This window comes from Urocitellus parryii, chromosome 3 (genome assembly GCF_045843805.1).
Source record: "Urocitellus parryii isolate mUroPar1 chromosome 3, mUroPar1.hap1, whole genome shotgun sequence".
Classification (NCBI taxonomy): domain Eukaryota; kingdom Metazoa; phylum Chordata; class Mammalia; order Rodentia; family Sciuridae; genus Urocitellus; species Urocitellus parryii.
Window position 1 is genome coordinate 111,710,414 of NC_135533.1, and position 19,355 is coordinate 111,729,768.

At 44.3% G+C, this 19,355-nt stretch overlaps 3 protein-coding genes across 4 annotated transcripts in view; 1 reads left to right on the forward strand and 2 right to left on the reverse strand.

Annotated features, from left to right (window-relative positions):
• Window positions 1-2,579: 2,579 nt before the first annotated feature.
• Window positions 2,580-5,288, reverse strand: Uqcr10 (ubiquinol-cytochrome c reductase, complex III subunit X). Its single transcript, XM_026413347.2, has 2 exons — window positions 5,093-5,288; window positions 2,580-2,837 (listed from the first exon to the last, which is right to left on the reverse strand). Exons 1-2 carry the CDS (start codon window positions 5,240-5,242, stop codon window positions 2,793-2,795), a joined length of 195 nt encoding a protein of 64 aa, XP_026269132.1. The 5' UTR covers window positions 5,243-5,288; the 3' UTR covers window positions 2,580-2,792.
• Window positions 5,289-5,597: 309 nt separating this feature from the next.
• Zmat5 (zinc finger matrin-type 5) overlaps window positions 5,598-19,355 on the forward strand; it is a 31,578-nt gene continuing 17,820 nt past the window's right edge. Inside the window, exon 1 of one of the 2 annotated variants that reach the window (XM_026413349.2) lies at window positions 5,598-5,676. The gene's annotated coding sequence lies outside the window, so the exon portion shown is untranslated. The remainder of the gene's footprint in view (window positions 5,677-19,355) is intronic. The other variant, XM_026413351.2, reaches the window with a different exon arrangement.
• LOC113200063 (interleukin-6) lies at window positions 14,713-15,396 on the reverse strand. Its single transcript, XM_026413348.2, has one exon. The coding sequence runs from the start codon at window positions 15,334-15,336 to the stop codon at window positions 14,713-14,715; it is 624 nt and encodes a 207-aa protein (XP_026269133.2). The 5' UTR covers window positions 15,337-15,396.

Genomic DNA, 19,355 nt, shown 5'->3' on the forward strand with positions numbered 1-19,355 from the left:
TCTGCAAAAACCCTATTTCCAAAAAGGTCACGTTTTAAGTTTCTAGGTAGACCTGAATTTTGGCAGGACATGGTTCTTCTAGGACAATACATAAAACAGGGTTAATTATAATTTTAGTGTTCATCTCTTATTGAAAGAGCACACACACTACAGTAGCCTAGAAATGCTGGTGACAAATAATGGGGCATATTATGGATATACTTGCTGGTTGGGCTGAGTCTAGGAATGTGCCCCACTTGAAAGCTCATCATTATCTACTGTAGAATAACAGAATAATGCCGCAGTCTGGCTGGGCACAAAATAACCGAGCCACCACAAAGCCTTGTAGATTCAAACAGCAACTCTTTATTCCCGAACTCTCACCGACACTCTACCCACACTTCCCGTGAACATCCTGCCCCCTGCCCCCCCCTCGCCAATTCTCTCAGAACCCCTCGAGAACTCAACTGGGAACGGGTGCCTGAGGCAGCAGGATCTCCCCTAATCCCAGCAGGATCAGCAGGATCCGCCCTAATCCTGGAGCCGCCCTATTCCCAGCAGGATCCACCCTAATCCCTGAGCAGTCACCTTTCAACCCAAAATGCCATGCGTCATTCCTACTTGGTTATGGCTCTCAGCAGAATAACTCTTCAAACATGTTCATTGCTTTGTTTTTTACCAGCACACTACCAGACACTTTGGGCAAAGTAGCAATCTTCCATGTCCAGAATTATACTCTTCATGATGCCAAAATCACTTTTTATTTTTCTTGGTACGGGGGAACCAAGGAACCAAGGAACACTCTTACCATATAAGAGCTACTCCCCAGACCTCTTTTAAAATTTTGAGATAGGGTCTTCTTAAGTTGCTGAGGCTGACCTCAAACTTGTAATTCTTCTGCCTCAGCCTCAAAAGTTGCTGGGATTACAGGCCTGCACCACAGTGCTGGTACTGAATTCATTCTTAAAAGTCAGACTAGAGCTGGGGATATTAGTTCAATGGTGGAGCATTTGCCTAGCATGTGTGAGGCCCTGGGTTTTACCCCCTGTGCTGCAGAAAATAAATGAAATCTTAGACAAGGCTCTATTTCAGGTCATGATTTGAACCCAGAGCTGTACCATCTCTGGCAGGACAATTTCTCTAGGCCTATACCTCATGAAAATATGCCTTAGGTAGAACAAATATTTCTAGGATCTCTTCTACCTCTGTATGGGTGGAGATTTGAATGTTCTTCCATCAGAGAAGATTCTGGATGATCTAGCTCTGTCTGGTTAAATCACTCCAGATTCAGGGTGGTAGACACTTACCAGGTCAGTCATTTTCCTTCCCAGATATAAAAACAGGGAGTTCTACACTTTCCAGTGTTCTCCACGGCCACCCCAAACCAGAGTGCTCAGTTTTCAAGGTCTCTTTATAGCCATGAGCTTTAACTAACAGCAGGGCATTGGCCTCCTAGGTAGACGCTTCTCTCCCACCTGCTTCCAATGTAATCATCCCGCCCTACCAGAGTGAGGTTTTTAATAAAACAGAACTTATTGCTCCCTTGCTTAAGCCATTTTCAGTTTAATTTTTACAAAATCCAGAATCTTCACTGACACGTCAGGTCCTGAATGATCACTTCCAATCACCTTCAGCCTCCCAGGCTTAAGTAAATCCATTCCTCAATATGGTGCCTTCAAACCTGCTACTTCCTGTTTTGCCTCCAATACCCACTTAAGTGACTCAGCCTTATCACCTCCAGGTCTCGGCTCAGTTACAATGCACTGTTCCCCAACCTTTGCCCCAGTCTGTAATCATGTAGGATGGCATTTATACTACCTCGTCCTGTGGGAATTCAAGCCCCACAGTGCTACTTTCCCCAAACCTCCTGCTAGCACAGTGGCTACCCAAACTTTTGAATTAATGACCAGATGATGTTCTTGAATTCCCCTTCCTTACATTCCTATTGCTCCAGGTTTCAAGCAGAATGCTCAGGTTTTTCTAGTCCTTAGCAACCTTGTCTCTGCCAGCAGTTTCCTCCAACTACCAGCATCTATAACTTCCCCAGCTCCATTAAAGTACTTTAAAACTCACAAAACCCACATGCAATAGGTATTTGTATTATCTCAATTTTAAAGATAAGTTCAGCAAGGTCAAGTGCGTGCCACTGGTCCACACAGCTAGAACTGCTGGAGTGGAATTCAAACCCAACTAAGCATTCTAATAAATTGAACTCCTCAGTGGAACTTTGACAGGAGGCCCTGCCCCAGCAGCTTACCAAGAAATTCAGCAAAAGGCAGAAGGCAGACTAAAGACTGAGGCAGGTTTGGCTAAAGGCCCCAAGGCCAATCTCTATTCCCCCAGAGGCCATAGTGCTTCCTATAGCCAAGAGAGTAAGGTCACCTCTGTGAAACTTAAGAATGTAACTAACAGTTTTGAGACCCAATGTTGAAGGTAATATCTCCAACTCAGGCTGTTCTGAAAACCAGAATTCTTTGGAAGTTAATGGAAAACTCCACGTGGAGGAGTACGTGGTGGAGTCTGTCCTTTAGGTATTTGTAGAGGGCTTTAACTGACAAGTAAAGATCAGGTAAACAAAGCACCCAGTGCAGAAGCAAGTCTCAAGGATAATTTACATTTATTTGCGGATGACTCTAAACACACTTCAAACCCGGCAGAAGTTAGAGTCTGTTTGTTAGGTGGAGCCATTTCTTGCCAACAGCTACCAGCGGTCCCTGAAGAATACTTGAAAATCATCTTCAGGCTGAGGCCCCAGTTCTGGGCAAACAGCTGGTGGGTGGATCTGGTCCTTTCATTTCCTTGGAGGTGAGAAACTACTCTTTGTTCTCGTACTTGTGCTTGATATGTTTCCACAGTTTCTGCATTTAAAAGACAAGAACCATAAACTGTAACCTGTGCTCTCACATTTTACAACTACTCCACAAACTAAGCAACTAAAACAAACTTGAGAGAAACCAGTTTCATGGTCTGATTAAAAATGTGCAGCTGTGGTGGGCAGAATGGAAGCAACACTAGGTTTGACACACAACTCTAAATATTTATAAAATACTTTGAAGCTGGAATGGACAATCCTACTTTTACAGGGAATGGAAACACATATTAAGAGAATGGCTCCGAAGAACACAATTATTAAGAAACAGCTTGGAAGCCAGGTGTGGTGGCACGTGCCTGTAATCCCAATGGCTCAGGAGGCTGAAGCAGGATGATTGCAAGTTCAAAGCCAGCCTCAGCAACTTAGCGAGACCCTATCTCAAAATAAAAAATAAAAAAAGGTCCGGCATGTGGCTCAGTGGGTTTAAATGCTGTGGGTTCAAACCGTGGTTTAAAAAAAAAGGCCTAAAAGATGTCTCCATTCTTTGACTCCCAGGTACTACTGTCCTACGTGCACAGTTCCCAAATGTTTTACATTAAGTTTTGTTTACTCAACCTAAACTGAGATCATCATTCTTTTTTTTTTTTTTTTTTTTTTGAGACAGAGAGAGGGAGAGAGAGAATTTTTAATATTTATTTTTTAGTTTTTGGCGGACACAACATCTTTGTATGTGGTGCTGAGGATGGAACCTGGGCCGCACAAAGCCAGGCAAGCACGCTACCCCTTGAGCCACATCCCCAGCCCCGAGATTATCATTCTTAAAAGCACAGGAAAATAGGTGGGTTGGGCTGGGGATGTGGCTCAAGTGGTAGCCTGGCATGCGTGTGGCCCGGGTTCGATCCTCAGCACCACATACAAACAAAGATGTTGTGTCTGCCAAAAACTAAATATTAAAAAAAAAAAAAAACCTCTCTTAAAAAAAAAAAAAAAAAAAAAAAAAAAAGAAGAAAAGAAAATAGGTGGGTTATGACAGCATACTTAGATGCCTTTCCAGATCAGTGGGGAGGACCTATGGAAATGCTTACAACAGAACACTTGCCTAGCATGTGCCAGTCACTGGGTTTGATCCTCAGCACCACATAAAAATAAAATAAAAGTATTGTGTCCAACCATAATTGAAATAAATTAGTCTTTTCTTTTCTTTCTTTTTTTTTTAATGATGGGGCAGCAGCAACACTTTCATGTGGGCAGGAAGTTGTCCTGGCCTTGGGCAGTTTGGCATTGGTGGACAGAGCCTTCCTAGACTGTAGACGCATACAGCCTCAAATTAAAAACACAGGGAAATGGTGAACAGGACTATCTGCACCAGGCCTTTTCCAGTACAGTCACAATTTGATGATATAAAACATGCACAGAACCTAGCACAGCGCCTGGTACACAGCAAATCTAAAAAGGTATTGTGGTTGCTTTCTTGTTTCCTTACTTTCTAAGTAATGAATGCTGTTTTTCCAGTGGTACCACCTATCAGGCACTGACACTAGATCTATATTCCCTGAGGTAGTTACTATTATGATCTCTATTTTAGATTAAACTAAAGCTCAGAGAAGTTAAGTAACTTAATAGTACCGTTATTAAGTGACAAGGCCCAGTACTCCCAGATAGGCTCTTTTATTTTTCCTAGCCTCCACTCTTTTTTTTTCTTTCTCCACATTTTTTTTAATTAGTGCACTATAGTTGTACATAATGGTGGGATTTGTTATTATATTTTCGTATATGCACACAATTTAAGAATATAATATGGCCAATATTGCTCCCCAGCTAGGCCCTACTTTTAGTCATAAATACCACGTTGCCGGCGTGGCACACCTTGGGAACTGAAAGAGCAATCCTTTAAAGGTCAACCACGGTGTCTAAGATGTCCTGTTCACGATTGTTTCAATCTGCTGTTGACACTTTCAGGAGACAAGGGTCCGGGTTCCAGCTCGGAACTGCAAATGACTTACTGGCGGTGGGGTCCTAGTAAATCCTTCGCTCTAATCTGGTTTTAGTTTTATGCAAACGGACGTGTAGGCACGTGAGGTGGGACATTATCAATACTTGCAACCCCTGCAAAATGGGGTCTATGGATTTCATTCATCGTTTTAGGATTCACACCAAACCAAGCGGGGGGATATCAGTCTCTCGGCAAAAGACGCCTATGGTTTGCCCTTCTCCAGGTGAAGACAGACTGAGCCCCGTCCCAACTCCACTCCCACCGTCACCCCTCAGCGGACCCAAGGTCAGCATGGCTCAAACCCTCACCCCCTCGTTGATGTGCTCGTAGATCGCGTCCGCGCCTTGATCGAAGGCGCGCTCGAAGAACACAGCGCCCACCGCGATGGTGAGAGCGAAAGTGGAAGTCCTGCGGAACAGCAGGGAATACAACTTCGCAGTAAGCGCCGGGGCCGCCATGTTTCCTCACAGCCGAACTCGAGCCACCGCGCCTGCGCTGAGGCCGACCTCGCTCTCCAAAGGCCTCCACATGCAACGCTTTCTGGGATTTGTGGTTCCTATGAATAGACATGCTCGTCGTTTTGAACCATGGAGGTAACTAACAAAATGCACAGGAGAAAAAATATCTCATGAAATTCAGATCCTTATAGCCCAAATTTGATAACATTTAATACTCAGTTTTTTTCCCAGTCCTTCCTTGATGCTTGAATATTTTAAACTACAACTCCCAGAAGCCCTCGTGTTCCCCACCTCCTCTCACTCTGTCTCGGCTTGACTTCCCGAAGCTTTCTGGGAAGGGTAGGCCCAAGGAAGGACTACGAATACCATCAAGCAGTGCGCGACTCGAGGGCATTGGAGGAGGAGCCCGCAGCCGTCCAGCCCCGCGGAGCGAGGTACCTTCTTTGGCTGGACGTGAGGGGCGAGATCTAGTTAGTCTCTTTCCCCAGCTAGAAGGCTCTTGCTCTTGCATTTAAATCTGGGCGTCCCGCCATTTCCTGGCATGGGGAGGGGTAAAAAGTCTAAGGGAACTGAGCTTCCGGGACCCCATCTGTCTCTCCGCCACTGCCTGCCCCAAGTGCAGGCCTAGAGCTGGCGAAAGTCCTTAGGGTCTTGGGGCCGAGCTGTTCAGCCTGGCCTCAGGGGAAGGAAGGACTCGAATGCGCTTTCTCTTCTCACTTCTGGGCTTCGAATCCAAGAATGCAGGCGACCTGGGACTAGAAAGAGCTTCTTCGGAGTAGAAAGAACAGGGCTTTGGGGGTAAAGTGTATTTCTCAAACGTTTTCCGCCGTGAAGAAGGCCCTGAGCTAGGGGCGCTCAATCTACTTTGTATAGGCAGATGGGGAGGGGACAGTTAACAAAATAGTGCTTTGAAAAACAAGAGAATGGATGTTTAAGGTAGTAGTGGTGGTGGGAGTTTTGCCTGGGTGGCTGCCTCGAGGGTGACAGTTGACAAGAGTCCTGAATGATTATAGTAGAGGGTCAAACAGGAAAATGTTGGTGCAAAGGCCCTGGGGTGACTGCAGTCCTGGGATGTTTTAAAGAAAATAGGATAGACTGTGAAGAGGTAGGCTGGAATCAGCTCAGTTTAGCCTTGCAACCCATGGTACGAAGTCTTATTTTTTTTTCTTACTTGCATTAACAAACCATTGAAGGGTTTTAAACAAGAATGCTGCAAGATTTAATTTATATTTTAATGTCATCGTTCTGGATGCTCTAGGGAGAATGAATGAAGAGGGGAAATTATTGCTGGGGATCAGTTGAAGGATGATGATGATTTAGATTAGGTTGTGGATTAGAGAAACCATCCGACTTTTTATTATTTTAGGGAATAGGGCAGACAGAACAACTGGTAGATGTGTGCAGGAAAGAGAAATGGAATTTTGACCACAAAATGACTTAAAAATCAATGGGAATGATCTTAAGTTCTGCTTTAACCACATTCCGTTTATATCGGAAGTGGAGATGTCACAGGTGAGTGGAGATCTGTCTCTCTGAAGTTTAGAGACATATGAGCCTGAGATAGGAGCCATCAGGATGGAGGGGCATTCAAAACCATGGACCAGACTTCAAGCCTGGCCCTGGCTCTTACTAGTGACCTTAATCAGGTCTGGACTTCTGGCCCTATTTAATTCATCTGTAAAGAGCAACAGTTAATTGGCCCATGCCTATATTCCCAGTTACTCTGGAGGCTGAGGCAAGAAGATCACAAGTTGTAGGACAGCCTGGGCAAATTAGCAAAACCCTGTCTCAAAATCAAAACTGAAAAGGGCTGGGAATATATCTCAGTGATGGTGGTATAGTGCCTCTGGACTCAATCCCCATGGGATTGAGTCGGGGAAGTAACTGTAATCCCTGGTTAGGTGAAGTATGAAATGCTCTACATCTGGGATGAGTTATCATTAAAGTGTTATTTACTATTTGCAACGCATCCTGGTAACTCCTTGGGGCAGAAAGTAGTGAGCCTGAAGGAAAAGATTACTTACTTCTTGCTAATCACCTGCAACAAACAAACCTGGCTGATGGACAGTTCAGAGGCAATTATTTTAGGTGGGATGAATAGGGAAGAACACAGGGAGTGAAAGATATGGCTTATTCTCCTTTTTTAATTTTTTTTTATCTTTTAAACTGAAATTCTCATTTTGGAATAACAATTTTTATTTATTTATTTATTTTTTAATTTTTATTTTTTTATTTTTTTTTTATATTTATTTTTTAGTTCTCAGCGGACACAACATCTTTGTTGGTATGTGGTGCTGAGGATCGAACCCAGGCCGCACGCATGCCAGGCGAGCGCGCTACCGCTTGAGCCATATCCCCAGCCCCAATTTATTTATTTTTTGATACTGGAGATTTAATCCAGGTGCACTTTCACCACTGAGCTACGTTCTCAGCCCTTTTTAATTTTTATTTTGAGATAAGGCCTCGCTGAGTTTCTGAGGCTGGCCTTGAACTTGCAATCTTCCTGTCTCAGCCTCCCTAGTCACTGGGATCACAGGCATGCACCACCAGGCCCGGCAGAATAACAGGTTTGTTTTTTGGTACTGGGGATTGAACTCAGGGGCACTCAACCACTGAGCCACATCCCCAGCCCTATTTTGTATTTTATTTAGAGACAGGGTCTCACTGAGTTGCTTAGCGCCTCACCGTTGCTGAGGCTGGCTTTGAACCCATGATTCTCCTGTCTCAGCCTCCAGAGCTGCTTGGGTTACAGGCATGTGCCACTGCACCTGGCCAGAATAACAGTTTTTAAAAACCTAATTATCTTTAAGCCTTCACTTTCAACTTAGGAATTATTATTCTGTACATAAATCTAGAAAAGTAAGAAAAATGGCCTTCACTTTTCCTTTGATGTTTGATCTCAAGTTTAACAAACTAAATTCCTTTAAACACTCAGCCCTATTTGCAGCTTAATTACATTCCCTTAAACATTTTAACTCCATTTATAAATTTAATATATTTGATTTTCTTTTTAAGCACTTAGATGTATAACCTAACAAGCTCAATATCCCCGAGGATACGTGGTTACTAGAAAATCTGATTAATTAAACTTATAAACATACTGAATTTCAAGTTCTTGTAAACAATTTAATACTTTTTACAGACTTAGTAAAATTCTCTTGTCAGTGGCTTTTGTCTGTCTAAAAAATATAGGCTCTTTGTCTGACATGAACTCAGAATATGGGGGGCTTCCTTAACTAACCTTTGTAGCATCCTGGGTGATTCTAATAGTCAGTCAGTGTTCCAATTATTGCTAACCTCTCAAACTAAAATCACAAGTCTAATATCAATTATTGACATATATTATATCAATTACTTAACTGTACATTTTAACTTTTATATCTTAAATCAGAATCACAATGCTTATCTGTTAAATATTTAATGTCAAATTCTTTTCAATATTACTGATACTTTTTTTTTTTTGTATTAGGAGATCGAACCTGGGGTGCTTTACCACTGAGCTACATCCCCACATCTTCAGCCCTTTTTATTTTTTGAAACAGAGTCTTGCTAAGTTGCTGAGGCTGACCTTGAACTTGTGATTCTCCTCTCTCAGCCTCCTGAGTTACTGAAATTTCAGGTGTTCACCACCATGCCAAGCAATGTTACAGATACTTTTGGTCCTGGGGATTGAACCCAGGGGTGCTTAACTACTGAGCCACATCCCCAGCTCCGCCCTCCTTTTTAAAATTTGAGACACAGTCTCACTATGTTTCTTAGGGCTTAGTAAGTTGCTGAAGCTAGCCTTGAACTTGGAATCCTCCTGCCTCAGTCTCCCAAGTCATTGGAATTACAGTCATACACCACCTAAATACCAAGTACATGCTGATTTTTACTAGACTTAGTTCAGGAACCTTAGTACAGTGAACTTGATTTACTCTTCCACCTCTGTTTTCAATTCAGAACTTTTCTGGAGTATATGACAAGACACTTATCCAGTAGAAAATAATTTCTTACTCTGTAAGTTGTGCTTTGCATCTAATTGAGATAACCATTTCAGTGAGCTGAGTTCATTTGTAATCAGACTGATTTCTGTCTGCTGGGACACAAATCCAGGGCTGGAGATGTTTACTGGGAATGACTCCCCACCATAGACTGCCTTTGGGAGTCAAGGGGAGATTCTTTCTACAGGGTTTTCTTTCTTAGAAGATCCTTACTAGGGGTACTAGACTTACTAGTTAAAATGCACATTTCTGAGTCCCCTTCCAGATCTGTTAATTCAGGATTTCTGAGGGCTTGACCCTTACCCAGGAGAAATGTGGTGGGGATTAAGCCCAGGGCCTCATGCATGCTAGGAAGCACTCTACTGATGAGCTACATGCCCATCCCTGAAGACTTCATTTTTAAAATGGTTCCCCCCTGGGAGACATGGAAAATTTTGAGCAGGGGTGATTTAAGAGAGTTGATCTGATGCAACCCAGGTGGGTAAACTGAGGAAGCTGGTCCAGATGTGAAGGGGTGGGATTTGACTTGGACAGCAGGAACAGTGGTAACAGAGGGTCAGATGGTATTTGAAGCCCAGACTGGGAGCAGAAGAAGGAGGATACAAGGCAGTCCATGTATCTCTTTTAGAAGTCTCTTCCAGACTATTTTTATCTTTCCTATTTGGAAACTGAGCTCCTGGGACCTGTAACTATTTAATGAGAAACTCTTGTCTTCAGCCTGTAGTCCCTGGAGCCCAGATTTGGACTCAGCCAACTTTTCACTGGGCCTTGGGGCATGCTAGGCCAGGTTGAGTTGGAATATCAGGGCTTACCCTGTCAGTTTTCAGCCAGAAGCCGAGGGAACTGTCTATTCTGTCCCTTTCAACCACCAAACCTAACTGATTTATTTAGGCAAATCAGGTCCCTGGAACCATCCCTGGCAGTCTCCTGAGGGAGGGAGAAGGAATAGGATTTATTCTTGCCTTTTAGATTTCTCATGTGTGTGTATGTGTGTGTGTGTGTGTGTGTGTGTGTGTGTGTGTGTTGCTGGGGATCAAAGCCAGGGCTTCATACATATTAGGCAAGAGCTCTCCCACTGAGCCACATCCCCAGCATCCACATTTTTTAAGGGATTTCTGATTTTAAAGCAATACAACTAAATGTAGAAACTGCTTAGAAAAATGGAAAAACACAAAATGAAAAAAAAAAAAAAGATCCACATGTAATCCTATTACCCAGACATAAGCACAGTAAATATTGTGTCTGTTCTAGTCTTTGTATATATGGGAAGAGGAGTCTTTCTCCTTAAAACAGTAGTATCATTATACATACTTATGTGATAATGAGCCATTTTATTTATTTATTGCTTTCATTTAACAATATAGAATGAACAATTGTTTAAATGAAGAAATATTTCCTTTGACTTGATTTTTTTTTTTGAAGTACTAGAGATTGAACTTAGGGTGCTGTATCACTGAGCTATATCCCCAGCCCTTTTTATTTTTTATTCTGAGACAGGGTCTCTTTAAGTTGACCAGGTTGGCCTCAAATTTCCTGTTCTCCTGCCTCACACTCCAGTCATTGGGACTGTTGGCATGTGCCACTGTGCCTGGCTTTTGCCTTTTTAATAGCTGTATGGGGTATCATTGAACTGATTGGCCCATACCCTGCTCTTTTTTTTTAATATTTATTTTTTAGCTATATATAGATGGACACAACACAATGCCTTTATTTTTATGTGGTACTGAGGATAGAACCCAGGTCCCACCCATCCTAGGTGAGCACTCTACCACTGAGCCACAATCCCAGCCCACCATACCCTACTCTTGATCCTTGCCAAATGTGAGCTTTCTATGGCCACAATTTTTTTTTTCAGGGTAAGATGAGAATAACAACAGAATTGACATCTCAGGCTTTGTGTACATCATCATTAAACCCTTGTCCCCACCTCATGCAAGACTGAGCAGTGGCTAAGTGCCTAGCATTTAGTGAGCAGTGGATAACTTCTCTTCCTATTGCTGTACATTAGATTTCTGTTTTAGGATAAATTACATTTGTTCTGATCATTGGGGTACAGATTGAGTATCCCTTATCCAAAATACTTGAGGCCAGAAGCATTTCATATTTCAGAATCTTTCAGATTTTGGATTATTTGCATAAACTTTAACAGTTGAGCATCCCTAATCTGAAAACCTGAAATATGAAACTTTTTGAGCATCATGTCAGTTCTCCAAGTTTTGAATTTTGGAGCATTTTGGATTTCAGGTTTTCATATTTGGGATACTCAATCTGTACCCAAGAATTTTGTGATTGTTTCTGACCATTCCTCTCCACATGGGCCTCACCATAGGGCTGCTTACCATGTGGCAGCTGATGTCCCCTAGGTGAAGTGATCAGAGAAGGACACTGAGAAGGAAGTTGCAGTGTCTTAGAGGAATTGGATACAGGTGCTCACTTGGTACTACTGGGCACAAAGTGGTACCAAGTGAGCCTACTACGGGTATCAGGGATGTATCTGTCTGCTACCCCCAGCACATAGTCGGTCTACATTTTTGTGAGAGCAAGGCCTCTGTGGTGAGATGTGAACCATTATCTGGCAGAGATAAAGTACTGAGCAAATGTTTGACTGGTCAATGAATGAATGAAAAGGGACCCGTGGAACCTTGGGGTTGTGCGTGTGGGAGTGGGGACAGGGGCCTCCTTTGACTTGACTTAGGGGTGTTTTGGGATATGGAGCTCTTTGTTCCTGTAGCTGCCACAGATCTTAATTTTTTCATTCATTTATACCACTGTATTGGTTATCTCCTGCCACATAACAAATTACCCCAAAACTTAATGACTTAAAACAACAAACATTTATTTCCTGCTGTTTCTCAGGATCAGGAATTTGGGAGGGTCTTCAAGCTTTCTCACTATTATACTCAGCCTTTTTATTGCTGTGACCAAAAGACATGATATGAAGAATTTTAGAGGAGGAAAAGTTTGGGGCACACAGCTTTAGCAGTCTCAGTCTGTAGACGACCAGCTCCATTGCTCTGGGCCCAAGATGAGGCAGAACAGCAGCATGGTGGGAGAATGTGAAGGAGGAAAGCAGCTCAGGACATGAGAGTCAGGAAGCAGAGAGTGAGCTCCACTCAATAACAACAAAATATGAGTCCCAAATGCACACCCCCAGTCATCTACCTCCTCCAGCTACACACTACTGCCTACAGTTATTACTCAGTTAATCCACTTAAGTGGATTAGCACAGTGATGAGATTAAGGCTTTCATAAGCCAGTTATTTTACCTCTGAACTTTTTGCACTAACACATGAGCTTTTGGGGGACACCTCATAACCTGAACTATAACACTCAGCTGTTGGCAGGGGTCTCAGTTCTCTCCACATGGGCCTCACCATAGGGCTGCTTACTATGTGGCAGCTGACGTCCTCTAGATAAAAGTGATCAGAGAAAGACACTGAGAAGGAAGCTGCAGTGTGTTTTATAACCTGCCCATGGAAATGGCGTACCATCACCTCTCTTCTCTAGCTCACACAGACTAACCTCTGATGCAGCTCTTGAGGGATCATACAAAGTGGAAAAATCAGGAAGGAGGATCCCTGGGGGCCATGGAGCCTGGCTCCCATCTCCACAAATGCACAGTGAGCACTATTTGTGTGCCAGAAACTGTGCTCAGCACCCAGCACTCATGACTGAGTGCTCATAGTCATCTTTTAGAATAGCATTATTACTCCTGTCTTCCAGATGAGATGCAAAGGGTGATTAGGTTGTTGAGATTTATACAGTCAGTGTCAGGGATGAAATTCAGACCTGGGTTGGTTGATACTGCTTGACTTATGGTGGGGTTACCTCCTGATACATCCATTGTAAATTGAAAATATGGTAAATCAAAAATGCATTTAAAGTGCTGGGAGTGTGGCTCAAGGTTAGAGCACTTGCCAAGCATTCATGAGCCTCTGGGTTCAATCCCCAGCACCATACACCCCCCCCCCAAATGCATTTGATACAGCTAACCTACCAAGCCTCCCAACTTAGCACAGTATATTGTGTAGAGTCAGGTCGTTTCCTGTTGTGCCAGCAGCACTGACTGGGAGCTGTGGTGCACCGCTGGAGCCCAGCGTCGTACTGCATTATAAAGTCAAAAATCCAAAGCTGAACCATTGTAAGTTGAGGACTATCTGTGTTTAAGGAAAAATAACTTCCTAGGCTAGACCAGGGTGGTCTGCATGACTTCAGGAGACTGTCACCCTCTCTGTTTTCCAGTCTGTCATCTGCCACCGTAGTCTAGCATTGCTTGGAGGATTTTGGAATCAGCCTGCTTAGATCCCGGCCCTATCCCAGACCTGCTGAGTTTGAAATTTCTGTGGGTGGGGCTCCCACTACCTTAGACTGCTATGAATAAGATGAAGCACCTCACCCCAAAATGGGCAGGAAGCAAACATCCAAACAAGGTCAGAATGAGAAAGCTGTGTAGTTGCAGTTAAACACTGGGACATCTGAAGGATGCCCCTAACATATGGGAGCTCCTGTCAGGAAAGACATCTGCATTTTCTTGGCACTTCTGTTGGAGCAGGGGCCCGAGCAGGCTGTTGGTGGGCCACCCCCACAGGGCAATTCTGTTGCCATCAAACTCCAGACAGCAGACATACGTGGCACCGGGACATTTCCGTGCTCCTAGTGGGTGTGCAATAAAGCTGTCCTCTGGCTGTGGTTTACTGTTTACCTGGACTCTGGTGGTGCCATAATTAGAAGAAATGACAGGTGAGCTTGAGGGCAGCATGTGGTGAGCACAAGTCCAGGATAATTACAGTGTGCATCCCAGCGCCTGGCCAAGGCCAAGCTGTTGGCTTATTTTAGCCCTGTGCCAAAGCCAGCTCTGTCCCTGAGATGCACACAATGAAGTGAACCAAGAGAATGATGAAGTACAAATGTTTGCCCTGCAGCAGCCTCATAGTGGGGCAGGAAGAGAATGGGCTCTGGGGTCCGCCAGACCCAAGAATGAATGTTGGCTCTGGGTGCCTTGACAGTGGGGCCTCCAGCATGTACCTTTGCGACATTGTGGTGAAGACTCCAAGAGATGGAATGGGGGGTTCTCAGCATTGCTAACCCAGAATTCAAGAGAAGACATTAGTACTGGTACAAGCATCATTGTTATTTTTTTTTCTTTAAAAATGTATAAATTAGCAATTTTATTGAGGTAAACTTATACATTCCAAGAAATGATCTGGCTCTGAAGCAGGATATTCAAACTGCCTAGACTTTTATATCATTTCAAAAACATTATATAAAATATTTCAAGTGACACTTTATAAAATTATAAATATAAATCACATATAAATTAAATCTCATATTTAAATTATCAATAAATTAAAAATAATTAAAATAGTGTCCTAACGCTCATACTGTCAGTTCTTCGTAGAGAACAAGATAAGGTAGGTACCCAGTGGACAGGACATGTTTTCTGACCATAGGAAGCAATACCCATGAACCAATAAGCTTAGATGCCCACTATGCTTTCCGAACAGCTCTCAGGGTGAACTGCAGGAAATCCTCAAAGTTGCTCAAGATGAGTTGCATGGTCATGACCTTCTGCCAATCATTCTGTGACTCCAGTTTTGCCAACAGGTTGATATTTGCAGTTGGGCTAGGGAAGACTATTTTATTGGGATCCTTCACCTCTTGTTTCAGAATCTCAATCAGGGCTTTGGAACTGAACTGCACATGTTCAGCTCTGTCCCTGTTATTGCCTTCCTGAAACTTGTTCCGGATGTACCTCAGGTAGACCTGAAACTCCAGAAGCCCAGAGGTGATTCGCACAAGGCAGTTGTCCCGATTGTATCCAGTTTGGAAGCATCCATCTTTTTCAGTCATCTTTGGAAGGTTCAGATTGTTTTCGGACACTGCCACATGGCTCCTGATACAGGTCTCCTCATTCTTGCACAGCTCTTTTCTCATTTCCAAGACTTCCTTAATGAGGTAGGAAATCTGTCCTGCGGTTTTTCCAGAAGAGGCACGTGTTGGTTTATTTCGAGTGACACTATTCTCTCCATCTCCTCTCTTCAGTTCTGAGGCGGGGAAGGCAGTGGCCACCACTAGGAGCAGCCCCAAGGAGGCAATTGAGAAGAACTTCATGGCTGTTCCTGGAGGGCAGATGGAGCTCTCTTTCTTTCCTGGTGGGCTCAAGAGCTGAATGTGTCGCATCATTGTTATTGACACTACTTTTTACCATTATTTTGTATCTCTCCTGCCCATGGCTGTGAGTAGATTATAAGTATTTCTGAGGCTGTTTCCTTATCTGCAAAAAGGACCCCACGCTGTCTACTCAGAGGACTTGATGAGGATTAAACAAATCTGAAGTGATTTCCCCTCACCTCACCTCCAGTCTCTTTTCTTCCCTATTCTTCCCCTCAGTGTCTCAAATAGTAGGTCATCATTTCTTTGAGTCTAGAGGGCTGAAATCAGGTGCCAGGAGATAGCCAAATGAGGATTAAGTCAGTAGACCAGGTTCCATGGGCAACGGCACAGTGGAGCAGGCCAGGGCTCTGGTGGACACAGACGTCCTGTGAGATGAAGCTAGGTGGCAGTGAGAGAACTTCGGGGCTTTCCTTGTCTCTCCTGCGTGCTCCTCATCTTTATACCCAGATGGTTGAGAAGAGGGCCTGGGAAGTACTGGCATTGAGCAGAGTGGGAGTCCTTAACTTTTGCAGGCTGCTTGCTCCTTCATTCCACAAGCAGCAGGGGGCCCTGGAGTAGGCCAGGCCCTGTTCCAGGTGCTGGGGAGCAGCGGTCGGATAGACAGCTCTGCCCATGAGAAGCCTGTGTGCTAGTGGAGGAAGCAGGTCCTCAGGACAGTGATCAGCATGTGAGGAGACATGCTATAGAAAACAGCCAGGTGTAAGAGGGGCCAGGGGCCTGTGGCGTGGACTTTGCAGTTATGTTTTCCTGCCTTCCATATTTTTGTTTTGAGAAAGGGTCTTCGTAAGTTTCCCTGGTGTCCTTGCTCTTGTGATCCTCCTGCCTCAGCATTCCAAGTAGCTGGGATTATAGTTGTGCACCATGGTACCCTGCTGATCACAGTTTTAAATTGGCGTCAGGGTGTGCTTACCAAGTAGGTGAGGGAATGAATACCTGGGTGATACCATAAAACGAAGTAGTTTGGGGGAACATAGGACTTTGCACATGCTAGGCAAGGGCTCTACCACTCAGCTCTAGCCCTACATCTCCATTCTCGAGCACTTACTGTATGTTGTTGCTTTATATCCATGGTCCTTTCTGTCAAAACACTGAGATTTTTTTCATCATTATTCCCTAAGCAATATAGTACAACAACCATTTTCATGGCTTTTACATTGTATTAGGTATTATAAATATTCTAGAGATGATTTAAAGTATGTGGAAAAAATTGTGTAGGTTATATGCAAATATACCATTTTATACAAGGGTCTAGAACATCAAAGGATTTTGATATCCATGAGGGTCCTGAAACCAATCCCTTATGGATACTGAAGGATGACAGTGACCTTGGTAAATTCTCTGCAGCTGTGGGATCCTTGTTTTATAACCAAAGACAGACTCAAAGACATGAAATAACTTTCAGAGATCACATAAGTGTAAATGGCAGAACTGGAATTCAAATCCAGACCTATGTGACCCCAGAGAGTTATCCTGCTCGCATCCCTGTGCCTCTTGGCTATGAGGAGCCAGCTCTGGCACCTGGCAAAGCTCTGGGAAGTCAGCAAATGTTGTCTCAGCCATAGACCTGTCCCTGGAAGTGAGTTGGTGGCACCACCTGTGTTCCCAGTGGGAAAGTGGGGCTGGATCATTCTGTGTTCTAGACAGGGGACAGGGGCTTGCTCACATGCTGCTAAACACACCACCCTCAGAGGATGAGGATGAATCATAGCAGAGGAGGCCAGCTTAGTCAGCACTCCCTGCTGGTATTTGGGCCCCACCACCTAGAGATGCTTCAGCTGTCCCCCTCCATCCCTGTCCCTGGACCCTTACTCAGGGTCCCTGGCCCCCACTCAGGGCTGCAGTGTGGTAGTATTGGTTGTCTTGTGCAGACACCTGGCTAGCAGGTGAGTTGGAGCTGAAATTGGCCAACATTCTGTTTGTTAAGGTATGCAGCTGGCAAGACACTGTGTCTGTCGAAAGGCTTCTGCAGGTCGCACCTTTTCCTAATGTGCACTAAAGCGGGAGGCAGTTGGCAGTTGGTCTAGAAGTTGGTGCTTAGGGCGGTGACCTTGCAGAAGCCAATTCCTGCCCAGGAATTGGGCTTTGGGCACATGACTATGGGGACAAGCTCATGAGGTAAGTGGGAAACACTGGCCCCCAGTGCCATCTGCAGGCAGAGGGGTTCTACAGAGCTATTGTGCAGGGCAGGGGACTGGGCCTACCATGTTTCAGTTCCATTTCTGCCTCTTGTGCTGTGGGCTTTGGGGGACTCACTTCCCCTCTCCTGGCTTCCCTTTCCTCATTTGTAATGTGGACCAGCTGGCCCCAGAGGTCAGTTGGGCACTGACATTCAGTTTCTTGTCTGAGCCTTTGTTTTCTGGAAGCCAATAATAAAGATGGTGATGGCCAACATTCCTTGAGCATCTCTAATGGACTCAGCTCTGTGCATGCACGTGGATGATCTGATCCTCACAGCAACCCCTTGAGGAGTATGACTATCATAGCATTAACTGAGGCCAGAAGTTAAATAATGATCAAGATCACCAAATTACAAAGCAGGATTTAAGCCCTGAGGTTGACTCCAGAGCCCAGCCCTTATTCCTTGCCTCATGCAACCTAGCTGTATGAGGCCATATAATTGCAGGGCCTTGTGCTCAATGCTGTCCCCAGCTGGGACAAGTGGGCAAAAGGCACTATCATGGGCATGTTCTCATCTGATCAGTGGATATTAGAAATGCAGAGGTCCTTAGAGATCACCAGCCAGCCTCTTGCCACTTTACACATAGTGCAGCTAAGGCCCAGAGAGGGCAAGTGATGGACACAGTCTCACCTGGCAGAGCTGGAACTACAATGTGGGGTCCTGTAGACCTATAGACCTGACCAGGATGGCCAGACATTTGCCTGTGGCCTCAATTTCCTGGTGAGTTGGGGTTTGGGATAGTTAGTTAGATGGCATGAACAGACCTTCCCACCCTGAAGCTTTCTTTGCTCTTCCTATACATGTGACCCAGGGAACTTCACAGCACATCTCTGAACCTGAGTTTTCCCATTCGTAAGTAGGTTTATAATATATACCTCTTAGAATTCAAAGAGCCAGCATGGTCCTGGGGGTGTAGTGAGTGAATAATGAAGGAAAACTGCCATTGGTCTGATTTGTTGGAGGAGACTTGGATTGAATGGTTAGGAGTGTGGGCCTTGCTGCCTGGTTATAAGCCCAGCTCAGATGCTTTCTAGTGGTGTGATCTTGACCAAGTCACTTCACATCTTGGAGTCTCTATGCCCTCATCTGAAAAGGCATCATAGGTCCTATTCCCACAGGTTATCCTGAGGATCAAATGAGATGATGTATATATTTCTTAGCATGGTGCTAGAGCATAGTAGGTGCTCAATAAACTACTAACTCTAACAATAGTTTAACACTTATTGAATACTTGCTAGTCAATTAGTGGTCTTTGTTATTTTATTTATTTAGTGGTGCTGGGGATCAATCCCAGGGCCTTGCACATGCTAGTCAAATGCTCTATAGCTGAGCTACATCCCCAGCCTTTATAATCCATTCGCATTAATAAACTTCTCTGTACACTTCTGAAATAATCAGATCATTTAGACCCACTGCCTCATATTCTCACAGTGAAATAGAGTCCTAGAGAGAACAGTGACTTGCCCAAGGTTACACAGCCAGCTTCTCAGTGCCTTGTGTGGTCCAGCTCAGTCTGCTTCAGAGCCATTGTTTGAGTCAGTCTCCCAGAGGGACACTCCCCTCCTCCGCTCCCTTCCCCATTATTCTCCAGAATCAGCTGCTCCTTGGAGCTTCAAGCTCCATGAATGGTTTGGTTAAGCACTGGGCCGTTAAGCGTTCATCTCTTACAATTTCAATCCAATTCCTATAAGTTTATTGGCAAGACGGAATGTATTAGAGCTGCCAAATTTAATATATCAAGTCCGCATGTCTGAGATGTGGTTTCTCAGCAGTAATG